Source organism: Cetorhinus maximus, chromosome 6 (assembly GCF_964194155.1).
Source record: "Cetorhinus maximus chromosome 6, sCetMax3.hap1.1, whole genome shotgun sequence".
In the NCBI taxonomy this organism is placed as follows: domain Eukaryota; kingdom Metazoa; phylum Chordata; class Chondrichthyes; order Lamniformes; family Cetorhinidae; genus Cetorhinus; species Cetorhinus maximus.
In genome coordinates this window covers 81,660,188-81,686,606 of record NC_135884.1, presented here as the reverse complement: position 1 = coordinate 81,686,606, position 26,419 = coordinate 81,660,188, and the positions used below count along the sequence as shown (strand labels likewise).

General features: G+C 45.2%; 1 protein-coding gene across 1 annotated transcript in view; it reads left to right on the top strand.

Moving 5' to 3' along the window:
• LOC144682290 (hydrocephalus-inducing protein homolog) overlaps positions 1 to 26,419 on the top strand; it is a 151,962-nt gene that overhangs the window by 43,832 nt on the left and 81,711 nt on the right. Inside the window, exons 9-10 of the mRNA XM_078544766.1 lie at positions 5,407 to 5,571; positions 25,440 to 25,610. Coding sequence (XP_078400892.1) covers positions 5,407 to 5,571; positions 25,440 to 25,610 — 336 coding nt within the window. The remainder of the gene's footprint in view (positions 1 to 5,406; positions 5,572 to 25,439; positions 25,611 to 26,419) is intronic.

Here is a 26,419-nt window from a genome sequence, read left to right as displayed (position 1 = left end):
CTGAGAGCCATTGATAGCTTGGGAGTTGAGGCTCAGGGAAGCCCAACAGTAATGGTGTTCTGCTCAGAGCATCTAGAGAGGTGGAATTGTGCTGGTGATTAGTTGTTGGGGTGCAGCCTTGTAAATCCAGTGGGACACAGTCTCAGGAGAAAAAACTGAGCAACTGGGAGATGAGCAGTCAGTGAGGCAGTCTGAGTGGCTGCTGAGGGAAATCAGAAAATATATCCTGGAAAGAGAAGAGCTGAAATCCCTCATGAGGAAGACAGAGGGCAGAATTTTCCCGTTGTCGTGTGGGGGTGGGCCCCGCACATCCACACGTAAAATAATGCACGGTGACGTTGGGCGAGCGTCCTGATGTCACCACGCGCCATTGCAATATTTCACTGGGTGGGCACGCAATGATGTCAGACATGTGCCCGCCATTAATTAACGGGCCACTTAAGGCCCTTGAGGGTTAAATCGACGCCAATTTTTCGGTGCCCGTGCAATCTTCGGGTCGGCACACGGGTGCAACAGGCAGGCGGGTAGGACACATTTGTATAAACCTCTTCCATGGGCAGGATAAGAGGGCTTACTGGGGTCGTGAATGTGCACAGTCAAGCATTTACTTTTGAAAGTTTTTCAAACTTGCCTGTGTGATCTGCAGTACTTCAAAACACACACCAGCTGCTTTTTCTGGACCCTTAACCTTCAGGTCAGCACTCTGCAGTGAGGAATCTTTTCTGGGCCTGCAGGTTTCAAGAAGCCTTCCCTTAGCCTGGGAATGGGAGCTTAACTCTCCACTGGAGGCAGCTCCCCTGAGGAGGAGGGGAGGGCTAGAATGGGGGAGGAGGCCAGGAGCGCACATTCAGCCTCTAGGGGAGCCACCTCTGGGAGGGCAGGCGCAGGCACAAGGGGCGCAGGGCCAACAGGAAGTCCAAGGCGGCAGGGGCTGCAGAAGACGCCACTATCCTGCAGCCAGGGTATACAGGCGGCAAAGCAGCTACCTCAATATGTCTGAGGTGCAGTGCCGAAGGAGGCTCCATCTCTCAAGGGAGACAGTCAACTATATCTGTCAGATGATTGGGCCTGAGATCTCCTCTAATTGTGTGGGTGGGCATCCCATGCCAGTGGCTCTAAAGGTTGCAGCTGCCCTCAACTTCTATGCCTCTGGCTTCTTCCAGGGCTTGGTGGGTGATCTTTGCAGTGTCTCCTAATCAGCTGTCCACACTTGTGTCAGGAAGGTTACAGACGCTCTGTTCAGGCGTGCATCGACTTTCAACAACTTCCATTGGGACCAGGCAAGCCATACACAGTGAGCCAGAGGCTTTGTGGCGATTGTTGGCTTCCCCCCGCATCCAGGGTGCAATAGACTGCATGCATGTGGCCATCAGCAGGTGAGCCCGGTGCCTTTGTCAACAGGAAGGGCTTCCACTCCATGAACGTGCAGATAGTGTGTGATCACAGGATGCTGATTTTACAAGTCTGTGCGAGGTACCCAGGCAACTCCCATGATGCCTACATCCTCAGATACTCCCAGGTGCCGGGGCTCTTCAGTGCTTCAGCCTGGCTGGATGGATGGCTGCTGGGTGACAAGGGCTATCCCCTCAGAAGGTGGCTCATGATGCCACTACGCCATCCAAGAACAGAAGCTGAGCAGGGGTACAATAGGAGCCAGGGCACCACAAGGGCTGTGGTGGAGAGAAGCATCGGTCTTCTCAAGATGCGCTTCCGATGCCTGGACCGCTCAGGGGACGCACTCCTGTACCCCCGCAGATCGTGTCTCAGTAACAGTGGTTGCATGCTACGCTCTGCACAATCTTGCGCTGGAAAGGGGGAACGCAGTGGACGATGAAGCCGTCGACGCAGTGGCTGCAGCTGCACATGAAGAGTCCAGCAGTGAGTCTGAGGAAAAGCATGCACAGGGAAATGCTGAGGGGGTAGACGCTGACCCGGGCAAACTCCTGGGAGGCAGGGACACCCGGGAGGCTTTAATCCAATGAACCTTCAGCTAGCACAGCACAGATGGACCTCCAGGACAAGCCTGGGCTGCCACCTCGATACTCAACACCTAAGTGCAAAATCTGCCAGGTTAGGAACAGTAACTAAGGGCCTTGTTAGCAAAGCTGAATGTCCAACAAAGCACTCATTACAGTTTTGGAAACCATACACATGCAGAAGAAAAGAGGCACCCTCAGCCATGGTGACGTATCTGAATTTATTCTGTCAAGCAAACCAACTTATTCCAAAAGAAAGAGAATAGTGTTACAAATCAAATAAAATCATAAGGACCTCATCTCGGGCCAACACAAAAGCACCAGTGAAAAACCCGTGGTGTGCCTAAGATACCTTATGCTTTCATTTCCGGCTGCTACACCTTGCCGTTGCCCCATCTCTGGGACTGGCATCTGAGACAGCCTGTTGATCCTGCTGCCCTGTTAGCCTCGATGACCTTGGCAGTCATCCTCTGGTCTGTGGAGCCTGTGCTGGCCCACCTGGGAGGGAGCTGCCAGTTCCACAGCTGGCATCTCCCCAATCGTCGCAGCCTCACCGGATGATATGGTCACTGGGAGAGGGGCAGAGGAGTGGCTGCCCTCATCCAGAGCGCCCTGAGAGGACCCCGCAGAGATGCCAGGCAGCTGCTGCGCTGACGTGAGCTCGCTTCAGACTTCCCTGCTCACCGTGGGTGGATGGGTACCGAGCTGGGAAACTTGATGCCCACACCATCTCCCACACTGGCACTGACCATCTGAGGTCAGTGCTAATGTGAGGGCTTGCTGGTCACAGCACATCCCCTGATGGGTCTCCTGGAGGAGCCTCTCCATGAGAGTCGCCACTCTGTCCATAGAGGACGCTTGGCACCCAGACATGTGGCTCATTGCTTCAGCGAGCACCCACGTAGTCTCCTCCACCATGGAGACCAAGCCAAGCATAGCCTCATGTATCTCCCCCAGATGCTCCTGCACACCCGGCCACATTTCCTGCACCTGCTGTGTCGCGGACGACTCCAGAGGCTCATCATCAGCCACCGACTGAGTATGTGCCTGGTCCCCTGCAGTCCTCCGACTGCTGGCGCCATGGGCACTCTCTGTCTCTGCCAGCTTCTCCAGCGACTGTGAAGTGCCATCACCACTGTGCCCTGGGACACTAGCCGATGTTCTAATTCCCATCAAGGTGCTAGTATCTGCACTGGTGCCTGCCTCACAGAAATGGTGTGATGCTGGTGAGACTTCAGGCCCTCTCAGGTGTGAGAGGGGGACCCTGCTGCTCCTCTCCCCAGCCCTGGTCCGATGATGCTGGAAGGAAGAACGAGGACAGTGGATCACTTAGCTTGGAGACAATGACAAGGCCCATCCCTGTCCCCCGGATCATTGTGCGCTCATCCTTCCATAAGCAATGATCAAGCCATGTTGCAAAATTAAATAATTTACCATTCAGCAGTGCAATGGCTGTTGGGAGGACAGTGCTGACCTGACTGGTGGGCATAAATACCTGGCCGCGGCATCCCAGCCTCACCGACACCAGTGGACCTGGGTGCATAGCGCCTCTCCAGATCCAGGGCCTCCTGCTTAAAACAGCTTAGAATAGTGATCTGTGCCTGGCCGCCGCCAGTCCTCACACGCTCTGCCGCATTATGAGCATTCTTCTCCTGAAAATGAGAGACGAACATTGATTAGTGAAAATTGCACATGGACTCTGTTCGCACACGGCCCACCTCAACCAGAGTGGGACATTGTAGGGCTCCAGTGCCTCCTCACCCCGCTGCTGCCGAACACTCACACAAAGGTGCTAGGCCTGCTCCCCACTCTCCCACCACCCCCCTTGGACACGTGCTGCCTACATCACATTAAGCACCACACGGTATATCCTTCCATAGCAAGGAGGCGCAAGCCCGTGGAGCGCAGAGTGCAGCAGATGGTTCATTGCCACGCCACCTTGAAGCTCCCCTCCCACCATTTCATCACCCTAACTAGAACATGTCCTGGAGTTCTAACACAGTGCCTAGGTGCAGCTCCTCCCAGTTGTCTCCACACCAGTCATGTGGGACTCAGTGTAACACATGCTGCGGGGGCAAAACACATCTCTTCATCACCCTCTCAAGCTGACCTCAGAATGGGCAGTATCTGCTTGCCCACCCAGCAAAGGACAAATGCCATCAGTGATTCAATGCAGTCATGATACTCGGACTTGGGGGGTGCGGCAGCAGTGGGGGGGTAAGCCAACATGGTTTTCACCCTGCCAGAGCGCAACAAGTCATTGACGCGCTTGCGACACTGGATCCAGGTGCGCTGCACCATGTCGCGGGAGCTCACCACCTCCGCCAGCTCCTCCCAGGCATGTTTCATCACGTGGTGGGGGGCCTCCTTCTCCCACCCTGGGGGACCAGCACCTCCCGCCATGCTACCACCTCCTCAAGGAGGGCAGCAAGGCAGTCATCCGAAAAACGAGGGGCACACTGGCCCCCCCGCCCTACCCTCCGGCCTGGCCTGTCCCGCTGCCATACCCTCCGGCCTGGCCTGCTCACCAGAAGCCCTCTGCTGTGGCCTTGTACTTGACATTGTGAGCAGCCTAGAGAAGGCTGCCAGACCTTCATTTAAACAGGCTGCCGGGTCGCCATTGGACCTGGCGGTCTGTGTATGCCCGCCACCGCCTGCCCGTTCCCGCTATCCTTGGGAGCCGAGAAATATGCTGGGCGGGCTTCACTTGGCCTGCCCGTGTAAAATGGCAGCACAGACCCGATCACGGGTGGCGATCGGACCTGCACCCGCTCCCGCTCCGCACACCCCCGCCAACTGGAAAATTCAGGCCAGAGTTTTAAATAATTTTTGTGACTAACAGTGATCACTGACTTCTGGATGGGTTCTGAGAAGTTGGTGGAGTCTGTCTTGTTTGTTTCTGCCTTTAATGTACAGTTTGACGTGTGTGTTCCAACCACAGTTTGCCTGTTAACTCATTTTACCTCATGTTCATTCTATAAGAGCACACGATAACTATTATTGACCATTTACTTTGTTGATTCTTGAAGAGTAAAAATTCTTCTCTGTGTGTAAAACGATGCAAGCTTTTGGCTTTATGCTTTTTGCGAATACCATGGATTTCAAATTTCGTCTACTTTACAACAAACATTACTGGCTTCTAACCAAGTCATAAAAAAATGATGGGGTTTCATCCAGGATTGAAATACCATTATTCTAATTTGGGTGAGTTTTAATTGGATCATCAAGAAAAGTGGGGAAAGGATAACCATTTATATTGGGGGGATGCTGAAAATAGGAGGTGATCAGGAAAGGAGGAATATTGTACTATTGAAAGACCATGCCTAGCATCCTCATCAAAGAGTTTAACGTAAATGTAAGGAAGTAATGAAGCTAAGCAAATTATTTAGCGGAAAATGATTTATTTGTGATATTTGTGTGTTTGGTGCAGGAAAGAAAACAGAAACAGTTATCAACTTGGGAGTTGGAGAACTGGAAGTTAACCCAGTTTCCATGGCCATCGGCAGGTACCTAGGACTTGACCTATCACCCGAAGGATGTGCTGCTCGAAACCGCAGAGGCATCGCCTTTATTGTACATGGAGCTCCTCTCTCAGGTACAAGTAAATTCCATCACAAGTCCACACTCCACAGCACTGTAATTACACATGAAAAAAAGAGAGCTAGATTGTGACAAACAATCCAGTAATTAGAGGGGCAACCGACAGAAGCAAATGCCTGATGTTTGTATTCTAAGTGGCCCCTGTAGATTAGATTTTAATGCCACAATGACACCAGCTTGTTCATTTATGTTTCACTATATCGGCTTCTGCTGAAGAATTCCTGACTTGCAAGATTGCACATTTTTTTCATGCACCGGACCATGAGTCCCAGAGGCATCGATTTGCTCTAATCAGAGATATTATCAATATCCCAGTGGAGTTTTGAACGTAGGGTGTCCAGATGCTGGTCCTATTTCTTGTGTTCTTATGCTCTTGTGTATATACTATGGCCTGTAACTTCCATGGAGAAGCAATCAGAGTTGGATTGCCACTCCGCTCCTACTTACTTACCTGGAAATGAAGCCGGTCCTTTCTCTCCCGACCTTCTAACTCAGGCTGGGCAAGAACAGTGTAGTGCAATGGGTTCCTGAGGCCTTGTGTCAAGAGCAGCTGAGTGGGAGGAAAGAAAACCTCGCCCCTTTTTTACAGCACTAGGATATTCAACAGGTGGGTGGAGGGAGCTTTGCTCCGTTAAGTATGCTACAGCTTTTTAAAAATTCATTCATGGGATGTGGGCTTTGCTTGGCTGGGCCAGTATTTATTGCGCATCCCTAGCTGCCCTTGAGAAGGTGGTGGTGAGCTGCCTTCTTGAACCGCTGCAGTCCAAGCGGTGTAGGTACACCCACAGTGCTTTTAGGAAGGACGTTCCAGGATTTTGAGCCAGCGACTGAAGGAACGGTGATATATTTCCAAGTCAAGATGGTGAGTGACTTGGAGGGGAACTTCCAGGTGGTGGCGTTCCCATCTATCTGCTGCCCTTGTCCTTCTAGATGGTAGTGGTCATGGGTTTGGAAGGTGCTGTCGAAGGAGCTTTGAGCTGACTGGGAATGTTTGATACTATACCTGTTTTAATTAATTTCTTTCCATTGCATCCTGTCGCTTCATTCATCTAGTTAATAGCTTGGTATTGATCGGAAACATTCCATCAGTAATTTCACCCAAATCCTTTTTGTTCTGCTTTTGGACACAAAACAGGATCCCTTCTTTCCACTTTCATTTCACGTTTCCTGCTTCATTAGCACATTATCTAACATTTTTTCACACTAAAGTTCTGTGTCATTTCTTAATTAACCTCCTCATGTAAAATGGCAGTGGAATGTTAAACACTTAACACAAGTAACGTTACACTTCACACATTAAAATACATGTTCATCTGCGCTGCAATACTGTAGACCATTTCTGGAAATGAATGGAGCACATGTCCCACGTTCTGAAAACATACCTGGGTAACTTTTGTTCTTCAGTATGTTAAGGTAATTGGCATTCCTCAGATGTAGTGAAGAGGAAAAAGATCTCACTCCCCACCCTTTCCATATGACCAGGGTTCCTTGAAACTTCCTGAAGGTAAATGAATGGTGACACCTGTAACCATTGGTGCAGGTTCAGCATAACTGTTTTAATCGGACCATAGAGGGCTTTCCCATTCACCTGCTTCAGCTTCCTGCAGCTACATCAACTTGTAGCGCAGCCATCCCTTGCAAGTGCTTTTTGTTAAGATGCTTGTGTGCTATTTGGCACTGATGGTTTGACACAGCTCTGTACCTATCAGGTGTACAGCAAGCAGCAGGTGAAGAAATCCACCCATTTAACCACATACTGTGTAAAAAACCTTTTCCTCATGTCACTGTTGCTTCTTTTTCCAGTTACCTAAACTGCCTTCTGATTCTCAATCCTTCCACCAATGGAAACATTTTCTCCCTCTCTACTCTGTCCAGACCCATCATGATTTTGAACACATCCATCAAATCTGCTCTTAATATTCTCTTCTTCAAGGAGAACAGGCCCAGCTTCTCCAATCTATCCATATAACTGAAGTTCCTCATTCCTGGACACTTTCTTGTGAATCTTTTTCACCTCCTCTCTAACGTCTTCACATCGTTCCTAAATTGTGGTGCCCAGAACTGGACACAATACTCCAGTTGAGGCCAAACCAGTGTTTCATAGAGGTTTATCATAATATCCTTGCTTTTGTACTCATAAACTTTATTAGCTACTTTATCAACCAGCCTTGCCATGTTCAATGATTTGTGCACATATACCCCCAGGTCCCTCTGCTCCTGCACCCCCTTTAGATTTGAATCCTTTATTTTATATTGCCTCTCCTCATTCTTCCTACCAACAAAAATCACTTTGTACTTCTTTATATTAAATTTCACCTGTCACATGTACGCCTGTTACACCAGTCTGTCTATTTCAATTTGAAGTTTAACACCACCCTCCTCACAGTTCACAATACTTGCAAGTTTTGAAATTGTGCCCTACACACCCAAGTCTATGTCACTAACATATATCAAGAACAGCAGGTGTCCTAATACAAATCCCAGGGTAACCCAACATATACCTTCCTCCAATCCAAAAACAACCATTCACCACCACTCTGACTCCTGTCACTCAGCCAATTTTGTACCCATGCTGCTCCAGTCCCTTTTATTCCATGAGCTCTAACTTTGCTGACAAACCTGTTATGTGGCACTTTAATAAATGCCTTTTGAAAGTCGATGTACACTACATTAACTACATTCCCCTCATCAAATCTCTCTGTTAGCTCATCAAAAAAACTCAAGCAAGTTAGTTAAACGCAATTTGAACCTTCTATATTGAGCCTGCTCACATATGTTATCCACCTGACATCTGTCATATGTCTCGTTTTTCTCCTTCATCTCACACTCTATGGGCAGAATTTTGCCGTCGGCAAGCAGGGGGCGGGGCCCGCTTGCCGACGCTTAAAATGATGTGGGATGACATCGGGCGGAACCCCCGACGTCATCCCACCCCATTTAAATTTTCAGGAAGGCGGGGGCACTGCAAAAACAGCTGCGGGCCCGCCGACCTGTCATTGGCCAATTGAGGCCATTGACAGGATCATTTAAACAATTAAAGGACCTGCATCCAACCTTAAAGTTGGCGGACAGGCCAGGAGCCCCGGCGGGAACTAGAAAAAACATGAAACCTCATCCACCAAGTTATAGTGTAAATTATGAACATGCCCCAGCTCATGTGACATTGTCACATGAGGGGGACATGTTAGAGAATTTTTTTTTCTATTTTTAGTCTTTTTCAAAGTGGAAGCGATCTCCCTGAGGCTGCACTTTGCCTCAGGGAGATGTGTACTCTTTCGTGCGCACGCGAAAAAGAACGCACTCTCACATTTGGGGAATCCCTCCCCAGCCCGCACAGGAAGTGCATAGCACTTCCCACCGGATGTCACGCCGGGTGGGCCTTAATTGGCCCGCCCACGTAAAATGGCGGTTCTTCGGCGGAGATCAGCTCCCCGCCCGCCAGAGATTGGGTCGGGCCCCTCCGCCCAAGAGGCAGAAAATTCTACCCCATGACTTTTTTCATCCAAGGAGCTCTTGATTTGTTTGCCCTACGTTTCCCTCTTTTGGGAATGTACCTTGACTGTACTGATCTACCTCCCCTCTAAAGACAGCCCATTGTTCCATCCAATCATTGATTCCAGTTTAACTGGGCCAGATCTGTTCTTACCCCATTGTAATTGACCCTCCCTCAGTTAATTATTCTTATTCTGGATTTTTTCTTGGCCCTTTTAATAGCCAACCTTAACCTTATAATACTATGACCACTGCCGACACTTAATCCATCTCATCCACCTTATCCCCAAATGTAGCAATGCCTTCTTCCTCATTGAGCTGGACACATACTGATGTAGAAAATTCTCCAGAACGCAATCTAGGAATTGTCCTTTCCTTTGCACTTCCACTGTCTAAGTCTATATTAGTGATGTACATTATTAAAGATCCCCACTATACTTTATAATTCTTGCACCTCTTTGCAATTTCCTTGCACTTTTTTTCTATATATCTTTCCAACTAGTTGGCAGCCTGTATAAAACACACAGCAAAGTAATGATACCTCTGTTGTTTCTTAGCTTTGACCAAATAGATTCTGTCCTTGACCCCTCTGGGGCATCCTCTCTCTCCAGATTCTCTTTTATCAATACTGCTACTTTTCCTCTTTTCTTCCTTTCCTATCTTTTCTGAACACCTTGTATACAGGAATATTTAATACCTAATCCTGCCCTTCTTTGAGCCAGGTGTCCATTATCGCCACCTCATATTTCCACATAGCTATCTGTGCTTGCAGCTCACCAACCTTATTTACCCCACTCTGCACATTCACTTAAACACACAGTAACCCTAATTTAGATCCTATTACAGTCCCTCTTACTCTGATCCCACCTAATTCCTTACCATTTCCTTCTCTATTTCTGTCTGTCTCTCCCAATTCTCTGTACACCTTTGTTTTATTCTCTGATATCACCTCCTGGTTTGCACACCTCTAACAAGTTATTTCAAACCCTCCCCAATAGCACTAGCAAACCTTGGTCCCAGCTCTCTTCAGATGCAACCTGTCCAGATGTACAGGTCCTATCTTCCCCAGAACAGGTTCCTGCATCCCAGAACCCAAAGCACTCTTTCCTTCGCCATCTCTCCAGTCACAGAATTGTTACAGTGTAGAAGGAGGCCATGCGGCCCATTGTGTCTGCACCAGCTCTCTGAGCATTTTAACTTAGTGCCAATCTCCTGCCTTTTCCCTGTAACCCAGCACATTGTTTCTATTTAAATAATCGTCCAATGCCCTCTTGAATGCCTCTATTGAACGTGCCTCCACCACACTTCCAGGCAGCGCATTCCAAACCCTAACGACTCGCTGTGTGAAAATGTTTTTTCTCACCTTGCATTTGTTTTTTTTGCAAAACACTTTAAAACTGTGCCCCCTGGTTCTCAATTTGTTTACGAGCAGGAACATTTTCTCCCTATCCACTCTGTCCACACCCCTCATGACCTTGAAAACTTCTATCAAGTCTCCTCTTGGCTTTCTGCTCTCCTAGGAAAGCAGTCCCAACTTCTCCAATCTTTCCGCATAACTGAAGTGTCTCATCCCTGGAACCATTCTCATAAAGCTCTGTTGCAGCTGTGAAATGTGGGAGCTTTTGAATGCCAAGACGATCCATGACAAACACGTCTGCAGGAAGTTTAAACAGCTTGAGGAATTCCGGGTCAGGATTATTGATCTGGAAGCCGAAATGCAGACACTGTGCAACATAAGGGAGGGGGAGAAATACCTGGAGACTTTGTTCCAGAAGACAGTCACACCTCTTAGAAGAGGGTCAGTTGTTTTGGCCAGCAGTGAGGGGCAGGAGGATGTGACTGTCAGTGAGGCAGGTAATGGGACTGAGCAGACAGTAGAGGAGGAGCCTCATGCTTTTCAATTGTCAAACAAGTTTGAGGTGCTCACAACCTGCGAGGTTGATAGCAAAGTCTGCAAGGTGGAGGAGCTGGCTGGCCATGGCACTGTGGTACAGGAAGCCGTTCAAGCTGGGGGAGCAAAAAGGAATATAGTGATAGTAGGGGATAGTATACTGAGGGGGATTGACACTGTTCTCTGCAGCAAACAGCGAGAGTCCAGACAGCTATGTTGCCTGCCCTGTGCCAGGGTTCAGGACATCTGCTCAGGGCTGGAGTGGAACTTGCTGTGGGAGGGGGAAGATCCAGTTGTCATGGTCCATGTAGGAACCAATGACATAGATAGAACTAGGAAAGAGTTTCTGCAAAGTCAGTATGAGGAGCTAGGTCCGAAATTAAGAAGCAGAACCTCAAAGGTACTAATCTCCAGATTATTACCTGATCCATGTGCAAATTGGCATAGGGCAAATAAGATTAGAGGGACAAATGTGTGGCTCAAAGACTGGTGGGAGAGAAGTGGGTTCCGGTTTGTGGGGCACTGGCATCAGTACTGGGGAAAGTGGGGGTTGTACCATTGGGACGGTTTACACCTGGACCATGCTGGAACGAGTGTCCTCGTAAATCCGCATAATTAGGGTAGTAGAGAGGGCTTTAAACTAAACAAGAGGGGTGAGGGATCAAGCTTGGATAGAGGTAGCAATTCAAGATGTAATATGAGAAATGAGGGTCAGAGAATGGCAGGAAAGGACAGAAAGAAAAAACCTAAGAATACATTAACAGTCAAGACTAGATGTTACAAAGGTAACAAAAAAACAAAACTGAAGGCTCTTTATCTGAATGCACGTAGCATTACTATCAAAGTAAGTGAATCAGATGAGGAGTTCTTAGAATGCTTTCGAGATAGTTTCTTAGAGCAGTATGTTCTGGAACCAACCAGAGAGCAGGTTATATTAGACTTGGTATTGTGTAACGTGACAGGATTAATTAATGACCTCAAAGTAAAGGCACCCCTAGGTAGCAGTGACCACAATATGATTGAATTTTACATCCAGTTTGAAAGGGAGAAGAGTGGGTCTAAGACTCGTATCTTAAACTTAAATAAGGGCAACTTTGTGGGGATGAAAGCTGAACTAGTTGAAGTGAACCGGGAAACTAGACTAGAGGATAGATCAATACAGAAGCAGTGGCAGACATTTAAGGGGATATTTCAGAGTATTCAGAATAAGTACATTCCTACTATAAAGGAAAATTCTAAGGGTAGGACCCACCATCTGTGGTTAACTAAAGATGTTAAGGAAAGCATCAAACTTAAGGAAAAAGCATAGAACTCTGCAAAGATGAGTGGCAGGACAGATGATTGGACAGAATATAAAGAAGAGCAATGTCTAAAAGGTTAATCAGGAGAAATAAATTAAGAGTATGAGAAGAAGCTAGTTAGAAATGTAAAAACAGATAGCAAGAGTTTCTACAGGTAATTAAAAAGGAAATGAGTAAGTAAAGTGAGTGTTGCTCCTCTGGTGAGTAACAGTGGGGAGTCATTAGTAAATAATAAGGAAATAGCAGAAGAAATGAACAAATATTTTGCTTCTGTGTTCACTATAGAGGATATAAAAAAAGCATTCCAGTAATAGCTGCAAATCAGGAGGTGAACAGGAGAAAGGAACTTGGTGAAATTGAAATCACTAGGGAAATAGTAGCGAGCAAATTGATGGAACTGCAGTCTGGCAAGTCTCCGGGTCCCAATGGACTACCTCCTAGGGTCTTAAAAGAGGTGGCTAATGAGGTAGTCGATACGCTGGTGTTAATTTTCCAAAATTCACTAGATTCGTGAAATGTTCCATCAGATTGGAAAGTAGCAAATATAACCCCTCTATTCAAGAAGGGAGGGAGGCAGAAAAGAGGAAACTATAGACCAGTTCGCTTGACATCAGTCGGGGAGAAGTTATTAGATTTGATCATTAAGGAGCTTATAGCTGGGCACTTAGAAGAGCTCAAGGCAATCAGGAAGAGTCAGCATGGTTTTGTGTTTAATCAATTTATTGGAGTTTTTTGAAGGAGTAACATGTGCAGTGGATAAAGAGGAGCCTGTAGACGTACTGTACTTGGATTTCCAGAAGGCATTTGATAATGTGCCACATCAAAGATTATTATGGAAAATAAAAGCGCATGGTGTAGGGGGTAACGTATTAGCATGGGTAGAAGATTGGCTGGTTGGCAGAAAGCAGCAAGTATGCATAAAAAGGTCTTTTACTGATTGGCAGGATGTGACGAATGAAGCCCCACAGGGGTCTGTACCGGGGCCTCAGTTTTTTGCGATTTATATCAATGACTTAGATGAGGAGAGTGAAGACATGGTAGCTAAATTTGCAGATGACACAAAGATAGGTGGGAGAGTAAGTTGTGAAGAGGACCTGAGGAGGTTGCAGATGGATATAGATAGGTTGAGTGAGTGGGCAAAAATCTGGCAAATGGAGTTTAATGTGGGAAAATGTGAAGTTGTTCACTTTGGCAGGGAGAACAAAAAAGCAGAGCATTACTTAAATGGAGAATGGCTGTATAATTCTGAGGTGCAGGGGGATCTAGGTGTTCTAGAACGAGTCACAAAAAGTTAGTATGCAGGTACAGCAAGTAATTAAGAAGGCTAATGGAATGCTATCCTTTATTACGTGAGGGATTGAACATAAAAGTAAGGATGTTATGCTTCAGTTTTACAGGGCATTGGTGAGACCGCACCTCGAATACTGTGTGCAGTTTTGGTCTCCTTACTTAAGGAAGGATGTAAATGCATTGGAGGCGGTTCAAAGGAGGTTTACTAGATTGATACCTGGAATGGGTGAGTTGTCTTATGAGGAAAGGTTGGACAGACTAGGCTTGTTTCCACTGGAGTTTAGAAGAGTGAGGGGTGATTTGATTGAAGTATACAAGATCCTGAACGGCCTTGACAGGGTAGACGTCAATAGGATGTTTCCTCTTGTGGGTGAGTCAAGAACTAGGGGGCACTGTTTTAAAATTAAGGATCCCCATTTTAGGACAGAGATGAGGAGAATTTTTTTTCTCTCAGAGGGTTGTGTGACTTTGGAACTCTCTGCCTCAGAAGATGGTGGAGGCAGGGTCATTGAATATTTGTAAGGCAGAGGTAGATAGGTTCTTGTTAGGCAAGGGAATCAAAGGTTATCAGGGTTAGAAGGGAATGTGGAAATCGAAACACAAGAAGATGAACCATGATCTTATTGAATGGCAGAGCATACTTGAGGGGCCAAATGGTCTACCCTGTTCCTATTTCTTATGTTCTTACACTCTCCAATGTGTTCACATCCTTCCTATAGTGTGGCACTCCCAGAACTGTATACAGTACTCCAGCTGAGGTCTAACCAGTGTCTTATATAAGTTCATCATAAGCTCCCTGCTCTTATACTCTACGCCCCTATTAATGAAGCCTAGAATACTGTATGCTTTAGAAACAGCTCTCTCTACCTGTCCTGCCACCTTTAATGACTTATGTACATATACATCCAGGTCTCTCTGCTCCTGCACATCTTTTAGAATAGTATCCTTTATTTTATACTTCTCTCCATGTTCTTTGTACCAAAGTGTATCATCTCACACTTCTCCGCATTGAACTTCATCTGCCACCTATCTGCCCACTCCACCAATGTGTCAGTGTCCTTTTGAAGTTCCACACTGTCCTCCTCACAGTTTACAATTCTCCCAAGTTTTGTGTCATCCGCAAACTTTGAAATCATCCCCTGCACACCAAGATCTAGATCATTTATATATATCAGGAAAAGCAAGGGCCCCAATACCGACCCCGGGGAACTCCACTACAAACCTTCTTCCAGCCCGAAAAATACCCATTAACCATTACTCTCTGTTTCGTATCCCTCATCCAATTTTGCATCCTCGTTGCTACTGTCCCTTTTATTCCATGACCTATAACTTTCCTCACAAGTCTGTTGTGTGGCACTGTATTGAATGTCTTTTAGAAGTCCATATACACCACATCAGCAGCCTTGCCCTCATCTACCATCTCTGTTACGTCTTCAAAAAACTCCAGCAAGTTAGTTAGACATGATTTTCCTTTAACAAATCCATGTGGACTCTTCCAAGTTAGTCCACGTTTGCTATGTGACTATTAGTTCTATCCCGAATAATCGTTTCTCTAAGTCCCCTATCACCAAAGTTAAACTGACTGGTCTATAATTGTAGGGCAGATCTTTACAATCTTTTTTGAACAATGACGAAATGTTTGCAATTCTCCAGGCTTCCGGCACCTCACCCGAATCCAGGGAACATTGAAAGATTATTGCCAGTGCCTGTGCAATTTCCACTCTCAACCACGCATTCATCTGCTCTAACCTCCTATTTCTACACTAACTGGCACATGGTACCAGGAGTAGTCTGGAGATTACGAACTTTAAGGACCTACTTGCTAGTTTCCCTCCTAACTCCCTAAACTTTGACTGCCAGACCACACCCCTCTTTCTACCTATGCCATTGGTACTGATATTGCCTATGACTGCTGATTGTTCACCCTGCCCTCTCAGGGTGCTGTGCAGCAGTCCTGTGACATTGTTGGCCCTGGTACCAGGGAAGCAACATACCTTCCTGGATTCACTTCAGCAGCCACACAAATGCCTGTCTGTTCCCTAACTATTGAATTCCCCATCACTATTGTTTTTTTCAAACTTATTCCTACCCTACCCCCCTACAACTGAGCTAGCCTTGGTGCCATAGACTTGGCTTTGGCTGCACAAAAACATAACTGTCACTATCACCAGTATTCAGAACTGCTTGTATACTGGTTGGTGAGTGAAAGGCACTTGGGGACTTCTGCACTACCTGTCTGGCCCTTCTTGCCTACCTAATAGTCACCTATTTGCTCTCTGCCTGTATACCCTTAAGCTGCAAGGTGACAACATCTATAAAGATACTATCCACAAAAATCTCAACCTGGCAGATGCACTACTATGATACCAGCTGCTGATCAAGCTCTGAAACCCTGAGCTCGAGCTGCTGCAGCTGACACCACTTGTGTCACATCTGGTTATCCAGGAACAAGAAGTTCCTGGAGTTCCTACATGGAACAGGATGCACACTCTACAGGTTCAAACTGCCCTGCCAGTCCTCTTTTTATGAGCTTGCTAAATTTACTACTTAAATAAATAAAGACTCATCAGATACTCATCAATCAACTGCTTCTGCTTTGTTGGTGTCACTTTATTATATAGGCAGGTTCACTGGAATGATTTTACTTAACTCTAATTGTCCAAAATCCTTAGATTATAATTTAAATAAATATTCAGACTTCTTAAGTGTTCCTATCCCTTATTATTTAATTTCAACTTTGTCCTCTAAATCTGATTGATTATTGAGCACTGATTTTAATTATATGATAAATTATACAATTAGATTTAGATGTTAGTTTTTATACAGATGAATCACACAAGTCTTAATTTCGTGTTGACTAATTTAGGTTAAATAAAAAGTTTAGCAGTATTCTCAGGCTATCCTGTGTTCTGTTTCTTCCCTCTCTCTGTTGATAACGATATCACTTTTTGATTTCTCATGTGTTTGATTTGACTCCTGATACTCTTTTTGAACTCTGCTCTGCTCCCACTCCTTTATACCTCCAATATCTCCAATCTCTTGACATGTTGTTTTCAAAATTCCCTCTATTCTGGAAGGATTCCTGTAGATTAGAAGTCGCAATTGTAATATGAATATTCATGAAAAATAAGACACTTGCAACTTTCATGACCACAGGATATCCTTAAAGCACTTTACATCCAATGAATTACTTTTGAACAACAGCCAATTTGTGCACAGCAAGCTCCCATAAACAGCAATAGTATAATGACCAGCTTTTTTATGATTTCGATTGGGGAATAAATATTGACCAGGATTCTGGTGATAACTCCCCTGCTCTTATTTGAATAGTGCCAGGGGATCGTTTATGTTCGCCTGAGAGAGCAGACAAGACCCCAAAATATTGTCCCATTTGAAAGAAAGAAGGAAGAGAGAAAACAGGCAACTAAGTCCAGTTAGTCTGACATCAGTCATCTGGAAAATGCTGGAATCTATTATTAAGGAAGTGGCAACAAGACAGACCACCATAAAATGGTTAGGCAGGATCAACATGGTTTTATGAAAGGAAATTGTGTTTGACAAATCTGTTACAGTTTCTTGAGGATGTAACTAGTAGTGTAAATAAAGGAAACATGTGGCTAGTAAATTTGGATTTTCAAATGGCATTTGATAAGGCACCATGTGGAACGTTGTTGCACAAGATAATGGCTCTTGGGCTGGGGTAATATATTTGCATGGTTAGAAGATTGGTTAATGGACAAAAAGCTGAGAGTAGGAATGTGTTGGCAGGATTTTAATAGTGGGATGCTGTTTGGATCAGTTTTGTTGCCTCAGCTTTTTACAATTTATATTAATGACTGAAAGGACTAAATGTGACTTACCATGATTACAAAACTAGTCAAAAAAATAAGCTGTGAGGAGAGCACAATGAGTCTGCAAAGGGATATAGACGGGATAAGTGAGTTGCCAGGGTGGTGACAAATGGAATGGAATGTGAAATGTGAGGTTATTCATCCTGGTAGGAAGAATAAAAAGACAGGTATTTTTTAAATAGTGAGAAGCTATTAGAAGTTGATGTTCAGGGGGATTTGGGTATCCTTGTACAAAAAACACACAAAGTTAACATGCAGGTATAGCAAGCAATTATGAAGGCAAATGATATGTTGGCCTTTATTGCAATGATGTTGGAGTACAAGGATAAGGAAACCTTTTTATTTATTCATTCAAGGAGTGTGGTCGTTTCTTGTTAGGCCAGTATTTATTGTCCATCCCTTATTGCTCTTGAGAAGATGGTGGTGAGCAGCCTTCTTGAACTGCTGCAGTCCATGTGGTGTAGGTACACCCACAGTGCTGTTAGGAAGGGAGTTCCAGGATTTTGATCCAGTGACAGTGAAAGAACAGTGAAAAAGTTCCAAGTTAGGATAGTGTGTAGGTTAGAGGGGAACTTGCAGATAGGTGGTGCCCCTATGCATCTACTGCCCTTGTCCTTCTAAGTGGTAGAGGTCACAGGTTTAGAAGGTGCTGTCACAAGAGCCTTGGTGAATTGCTGCAGTGCACCTTGTAGATAGTATACACTGTTGCCACTGTGCTTCGGTGGTGGAGGGAATGATGTTTAAGGTGGTTGATAGATCTTGGTGCAATTGTAGAGGACTTTGGTGAGACAACATCTGGAGTACAGTGTACATTTTTGGTCTCCATACCTAAGGAATGATATTGTTGTGGAGTATCTAAAAGACATTCGACACAAAGTCGACAGTAGATGGATTCAGGCAGCAGTTTTTATTTAGTATAAGTGTGCACACAGGGGAAAGCATCCTTTCAGAATGCTCTAAAGGCAATTTGAAGTTACACAGGTTCTGTCAGTTATATATACCATCTTTGAGATAACTCATCATTAGCTCACAATGTTCTTACCTTTTACATCTCATTGATTACATCCTTAATTACAAATGAGTTTACAACATAAAACATGGAATGACCTGTTCATCACCACCGCAGTTACGGAGGAATTTGTAAGACAATCACGGAATGACCTGACCATTAGCACAAATGATGTTCCAAAATGTAAACTTTGCTTATCTATCCTGATGTTTCTCCGTCATGTGTAGTCATCTCCATAACTTGACCCTGAGGTCAAGCTATCAGTTTTTTACAGTACAACTTATAGACCATTCATCAACTTATTTTATCCGAACCCACAGGTCAAATTTCTTAGCTTATCATGGACTGACCCATAGGCTAGTCATCAGCTTCCAGAGAAAGGGTTTTCTGGCGGAAAGGTCATATGCATTCTAGTTTTTTTTTACTGCAAACACTTTGAAAACTTATATCCTCAACTTGGCCAAGCCTGGGTAATCTCATGATGTGTCCTGATCACAGAATCACAGTGCAGAAGAGGCCCTTCGGTCAATCGAGTCTGCACCGACACGTGAAAAACACCTGATCTACCTACCTAATCCCATTTGCCAGCACTTGGCCCATAGCCATGAATGTTATGACGTGCCAAGTGCTCATCCAGGTACTTTTTAAAGGATGCGAGGCAACCCGCCTCCACCACCCTCCCAGGCAGTGCATTCCAGACTGTCACCACCCTCTGGGTAAAAAGGTTTTTCCTCACATCCCCCCTAAACCTCCTGCCCCTCACCTTGAATTTATGTCCCCTTGTGACTGACCCTTCAACTAAGGGGAACAGCTGCTCCCTATCCACCCTGTCCATGCCCCTCATAATCTTGTACACCTCGATCAGGTCGTCCCTCAGCCTTCTCTGTTCCAACGAAAACAACCCAAGTCTATCCAACCTCTCTTCATAACTTAAATGTTTCATCCCAGGCAACATCCTGGTGAATCTCCTCTGCACCCCCTCCAGTGCAATCACATCCTTCCTATAATGTGGCGACCAGAACTGCACACAGTACTCCAGCTGTGGCCTCACCAAGGTTCTATACAACTCCAACATGACCTCCCTACTTTTGTAATCTATGCCTCGATTGATAAAGGCAAATGTCCCATATGCCTTTTTCACCACCCCACTAACATGCCCCTCCGCCTTCAGAGATCTATGGACACACATGCCAAGGTCCTTTTGTTCCTCAGAACTTTCTAGTGTCATGCCGTTCATTGAATACTTCCTTGTCAAATTACTCCTTCCAAAGTGTATCACATCACACTTTTCAGTGTTAAATTCCATCTGCCACTTATCTGCCCATTTGACCATCCCATCTATATCTTCCTGTAGCCCAAGACACTCAAGTTCACTGTTAACCACCCGGCCAATCTTTGTGTCATCCGCAAACTTACTAATCCTACCTCCCACATAGTCATCTATGTAATTTATATGAATGATAAATAATAGGGGACCCAGCACAGATCCCTGTGGTACGCCACTGGACACTGGCTTCCAGTCACTAAAGCATCCTTCTGTCATCACCCTCTGTCTCCTACAACTAAGCCAATTTTGAATCCACCTTATTAAATTACCCTGTATCCCACGTGCATTTGCCTTCTTTATAAGTCTCCCATGTGGGACCTTGTCAAAGGCTTTGCTGAAATCCATATAAACTACATTAAGTGCACTACCCTCATCTACACACCTGGTCACCGCCTCAAAAAATTCAATCAAATTTGTTAGGCATGACCTCACTCTGACAAAGCCGTGCTGACTATCCCTGATCAAACCTTGCCTCTCCAAGTGGAGATAGATTCTCTCCTTCAGAATTTTCTCCAATAGTTTCCCTACCACTGACGTGAGACTCACTGGTCTGTAGTTCCCTGGCTTATCGCTACAACCCTTCTTAAATAGCAGAATCACATTAGCTGTTCTCCAATCCTCTGGCACCTCCCCGTGGCCATAGAGGAATTAAAAATTTGGGTCAGAGCCCCTGCGATCTCCTCCCTTGTCTCCCTCAACAGTCTGGGACACAAATCATCCGGACCTGGAGATTTGTCCACTTGTAAACCTGCTAACACCTCCAATACCTTGTCACTCCCTAAATCAATTTGCTTAAGAACCTTGCAGTCTCTCTCCCCGAGTTTGATACGTTCACCCTCATTCTCTTGGGTGAAGACGGATGTGAAGTGTTCATTCAACACTCTACCGATGTCATCTGGCTCCACACATTGATTGCCCCCTTGGTCCCTTATGGGCCCTACTCTTTCCCTGGTTATCCTCTTCCCATTGATATACTTATAGAATGTCTTGGGATTTTCCCTACTTTTACCAGCCAGAGCTTTCTCATATCCCCTCTTTGCTCTCCTAATTGCTTTCTGAAGCTCCACCCTGCACTTTCTGTACTCCACTAATGCCTCTGCTGATTTGCTTCCCTTGTACCTACTAAAAGCCTCTCTTTTCCTTCTCATCGTAACCTGAATATCTCTGGTCATCCATGGTTCTCTGGGCTTGTTACTCCTTCTTATCACCCTAGAGGGAACATGTTGAGTCTGTACCCTCCCCATTTCCTTTTGGAACGCCCCCCACTGCTCCTCCGTAGATTTCCCCACAAGTAGCTGTTCCCAGTCTACCTTGGCCAGATCCTGCCTTATTTTACTAAAATCCACTCTCCCCCAATCCAAAACATTTTTTTATAACTTGTCTATTTCTTTGCCCATAACAAACTTAAACTGTACCATGTTGTGGTCGCTACCACTAAAATGCTCCCCCACCACCACCTCAGCCACCTGTCCAGCTTCATTCCCTAGAATTAGGTCCAGCACTGCACCGTCCCTCATTGGACCCTCTTCATATTGACCTAAAAAGTTCTCCTGTACACATTTCAAGAAATCTACTCCATCTAAGCCCTTAACACTATGTCTATCCCAATTAATGTTGGGAAAGTTGAAATCACCTAATATAATTACCCTATTGTTATTGTTTTTACACACCTCCACACATTGTGCACATATTTGCTCCTCAATTTCCCACTGACTATCTGGGGGCCTATAATAAAGACCTAACAATGTGGCTGCCCTTTTTTTATTCCTAAGCCCTACCCATAAAGCTTCATTCGATGCCCACCGCCCCCCCCAAGATATCATCTCTCCTTACTGCAGTAACTGACTCCTTAACTAATGATGCAATGCCTCCTCCTCTTTTACCCCCTGCCCTGTCTCGCCTGAAGATTCTATATCCCAGAATGTTGAGCTGCCAAACCTGCCCCTCCCTCAACCACGTCTCTGTGATGGCTACTATATCACAATTCCCTGTGTCAATCCTCACCCTTAACTCATCCGTTTTCCCTGTAATACTCCTGGCATTAAAGTAGAGGCCATCCAGCCTTGCCTTACTCACTTGCAACTTAATGCAGCTGTACTCCCTCTGACTTGGTTGTTTTACTGTATTATGATGCGTCCCTATTCGGATATGCCTCCTCAATATACTTATCTTAGAGGGGTGCAACAAAGATTAACTCGACTGATTCCTTGGATGAGAGGGTTGATGTATGAGGAGATATTTACTAGAATGCACCTATACTGTCTGGAGTTTAGAAGAATGAAAGTGGATCTCATTAAAATATATAAAAAATAAGAGGGCTTGATAGGGTAGCTGTTGGAGAGTCCAGAACTTGGGGTCATATTCTTAGGATAAGTGGACAGTCATTTAGGACTGAGATGGCAGAAATTTCTCAATTCACAGAGTTGTGAATGTTTGGAGGCTCAGTAGTTTAATATATTGAAGGCCGAGAATCAAGAGATATGCGGAGCAGCCGGAAAGTAGAGTTGGATTCGAGGATCAGCTGTGATTTTATTAAATGGTGGAGCAGGCTCAAGGGGCCATATGGCCTCTAACTCCTATTTCTATTGTTCCCTATTGACACCCTACATTACATGTAGCTGTTGAAAACCTTTTTGTACTATGTCCTGCCTGAAGCACTATATGTCCTCAATGAAACCATAGGTTATATGTCCTTGTTAAGCTCTGGGTTTTATGTTTCTTTTGAAGCCTTGTGTTATATGTCCCTGTTGTAAGGCGCAGATTTTACTGGGCCCGAGGGTGTGGGCTGGCAGGTGGGGGTGAAAAGTTGGGTGTGGTGACCGGGGCAAGAGGTGCCTGTCACCTTCCCACCATCGCTGGCATTTTCCTGCAGCAGGAAAGGTGGCAGATGGCCTTCTGGCCCTTAGGCCGATTCAGGATCTCAAGGACCATTTATGGGCACTTCACCATATGGGGAGGAAGACTTGTATACCCTGGTGGTCTCCTTGCAATGTTTGGAAGCCTTCTTGATTGGGAACCTATAGGCTCACTGAGGGATCCACAGAGGAGTTCCCAATGTCAAGGACCATCTGCTCAGTAACACCCTGGATTCCCTCCTGGATGACCCAACCCACCCTTCACTGGGCCTGCCTGAATGGTGCCAACAAGCCTGACCCCAATTACCTGGGTCCCAGGTCCTTCTCCTTCGTTGCTGGTCCTGTCTGGTTGCAGTCTGAAACATGGCCACTGCTTGTGGTGGTGCTGCGGGGTCTGAAGAGCTGTCATCCAATTGGCCGGCAGCTCTTGCGGATTATAGGATCTTGTCCCCTAAAGGATCAGGAGCATCGGCTGCAGGCAGTTAATTGCCTGCTGAATGTAAAATCCAGTCAGGTCTCCCATAACCGGCTGAGGCAGGGTTGCTGTTGACTTTCCAGCTGGTGGCCTGAACCACCAACACTCTGTAAAATCCCAACCTCTGTCCCTCTTGATGCTTGTGTTATCTGTCATTGTTGACAGCCCGTGTTCCTCTGTTGAAGACCTGAGTTACTTGTTCCTGTTGAAGCCTGTTTTACATTCTTCCCTTAAAGCTTTGTATTATTTATCCCTGTTGAAGCCATGTAATATATGCCATTGTTAAAGCCCTGTGCTATATATCCCTGTTGAAGCTAGGATGATATGGCCAACGTTGGAATGCCAGTCAAATCGGCTTCTGATATAGTGTATACCAGAGTTACTATGTTCTCCTTGGTGGTCTGCAGCTTCTTAGTATGATGATTTAACGCTGCATACTCATTGAGAACTCCTCCGCACTGCCCCTGAACAGCTAAGCACACTCCCAAATGGATGTATAAAATCCTGTTACTGATTACTTGTGTACGCAGCTTCAGTGGGGTCTGGACTCAGTTGCTGTTTGAACTGAAGTGGTACTAAAATTCTCTGCAATCAAAGATTATAAAATTAAGCTAAATTGGAGCTGAAGTTATTTTAGCCGGAGGGAGGCCTTTTGATCCACTGTGCCTGTGCTGGCTTTTTCAAAGGACTATCTAATTAATCCCATTCCCCTGTTCTTTCCCTGTTTTCTCCATACCTGGTTCCCAGATTTAGTATGTAGGTGATTTTATGTTCAATCTTAATTCCAGCTCTGCCCAAGTTGCTTTGGCAGTGGGCTTCACAGGGTGGAGGTGGGGAGGAGGTGGTCTTGAGCTGCAAAATAGTCTGCATGTGTGTAGTAGCCATTTCCCCATTTCTTTATGAACAGGGTAGCTTTAAGAGTGACCAGCTATCCTTTAAGAGCTCACACTTTTCCCCGGGTGAATAATTTAACCTTGCATTATAATAGGCCAGTAGTAACAAATGTGAAACTGCCCAATGTTCACTGTCTTTGCTCTGCTGAAACTGACAGCAACTTTTGGAGGCCATACACACGCACGCACGTATGCACACACAAACACACACACACTGTGAAATGTAGAAATTCAGATGTTGCTGTTAGTAATTCAACACTTTCCCATTGGGTACCTTGTTGAAGTCCCCCACCAGACTAAAATCAAGAAGAAATTACTGAATTGGTGAGAACTTGCACTTTTACACTATTAGTCTTACTGTAAAAATCCTTGTAAATCTATGCCTTGTTGGTTAAAGTGTAATTTGATTTTTAGAGAGTCATACTAAGTACATAATTAGTGCTGAACAGCCTCACTAGTCCTGACAAACTAATTTTATATTTGTGGAATGTCAAATTTATCCATTATGGTTAAAAAATCACATTTTTATTTTTAAAGTTTGTTTTTGATTTTGATATTTCAGTTTTTACCAAATACATGTCCCAGTTATTTATTTCACTCTCTGCAAAACTTTAATTCCGAGTGATAAATTCAGTGCATTTTATTTCCTGGTTTGTTGTCTGTGACAATACTTCTCCCTTCCTGACAGCACCTACACCAGGTGGACTGCAGTGATTTAAGATGGCAGTTCACCACCACTTTCTCAGGGCAATTAGAGATGGGAAACAAATGCTGGCCTTGCTAGCCCATGAAAGAATAAAAACAAACTTCATTGTGTTTGGCTACTTACCCTGTTTGATGACATCACTGTTTCCGATCGGCCAGAGATCCCCTGACCAGGCACCAGATTCAAAGTGATGTCGGAAAAGGGGAAATCCACAGCAAAGAGATCACTAGATCTTTGCAAGTAGCTTTCTTCGGTATTGAACATGAAGTCCAGGCATTGTGTTTCCAGTGCAGTTCACGTTACCAGCCCCTTTTTTAAAGCTCAATATTTTGGGATTTTTTACCCCTTCTCCCCAAGTGCGTTACATTGGTTCCAAGATGTGAGCTGAGTCAGTGAATATTGGAAAGCTGCTTGACTGTGAAGAGTTCACAACTGGGTCCAATCCTGCTTTCACCCAACATCTACCCACTTGCATTTTCCAGCTAGAGCCACTGGATGACAATCAGAAGCAGGACCCTTGGCTAATCTTCTCCTCCCTAACTTGGAGGTGCTGAGATCAATTATGATTGTTCCAGCTTTATCAGATAACTAAAGACTGGTTGAAGAATGAAGCTGGGCACTTGCTGACCCAATTAGCTCAGTGCACTTATCCATGGAGCCATTGAGGAAATAGATATTGATAGTTTGAAGGGATTGATTCAAGTGAGGCTCCTATCTCTAATTCTTTAGGCAGCTTCTGACAATGTATTATGCTTTCTTATGTTTTGTTACAGGAAAAACAAACACTGCTATCTTCCTTGCAAAGTATTATCAAGCAGCCTATTTGGTCATAGATGCTGTTATACGGGAAGCAGTTTCAAGTGGTACTACAGCAGTAGCTACGCGGGCTCGGGACTTGTGTACAAAAGCTGCTCTGGAGCAGATGCTGAGGGATGTTGAAGAAGGTAGTATATAACACCATTTTGGCAATATCATCATTGGCAATATCCAGTACTCCCAGGCCTAGGGTTGCCAATCCTAGACATGTTCCTGGAGGTTTCATCGCATGATCTATGTTCTCCCATGCTTCTACCATTGGACATCCAACAGGCCTATCTCTGCAGAGCTCTGCTTCCCCGCACCATGAACAAGCTCTTTGGATTGGATGATTGGATGATTTTTGACTGTCAGTCAATACAACTTTTCTTCCTCATCTCTGATAATTTTATAATCAATCATGAAAGTGATTAAAGAAAACTGGGACCACACACAATTTTTTTAATGCTCTTTGATTTTTCTGCAAGGTTGCTTTAGCAGGATACAGGAGATTAATGTTGAATTCCTGAAGACCCAGGACAATCCTGGGACATTTGCAATCATATTCAGGTCAGGCACAGCAAGTTTGATTAAGGGTGAAGTCACCTCCATTCCCAACAAGATGCCTTCATCCCAACTGGGCCCTCTCCTGTTTCAATGTGATTTTCCCATTCCCTATGCGAACCATCGTCTTGCCTTTCTGCCAAGTTAGTTCATTTAGGTCATGCCTCACTTGATATTGGGCTGAGACTACTCAAACTCATTCACATAGAATCCTTACAGCCAGCACACAAAGAAGACTTTCAAACCATCTGAATCAGTTTAGGCTCAATGGAAGCCATTTTTAAATCACTACACCATCCTGTTCACCTCAGTACTGGGTTGTTTATATCTAGGATAATATGTCAGCAGCTATACAGAATTGGTTGCATAACTAATAAATTGTGCAAGGCTTTAT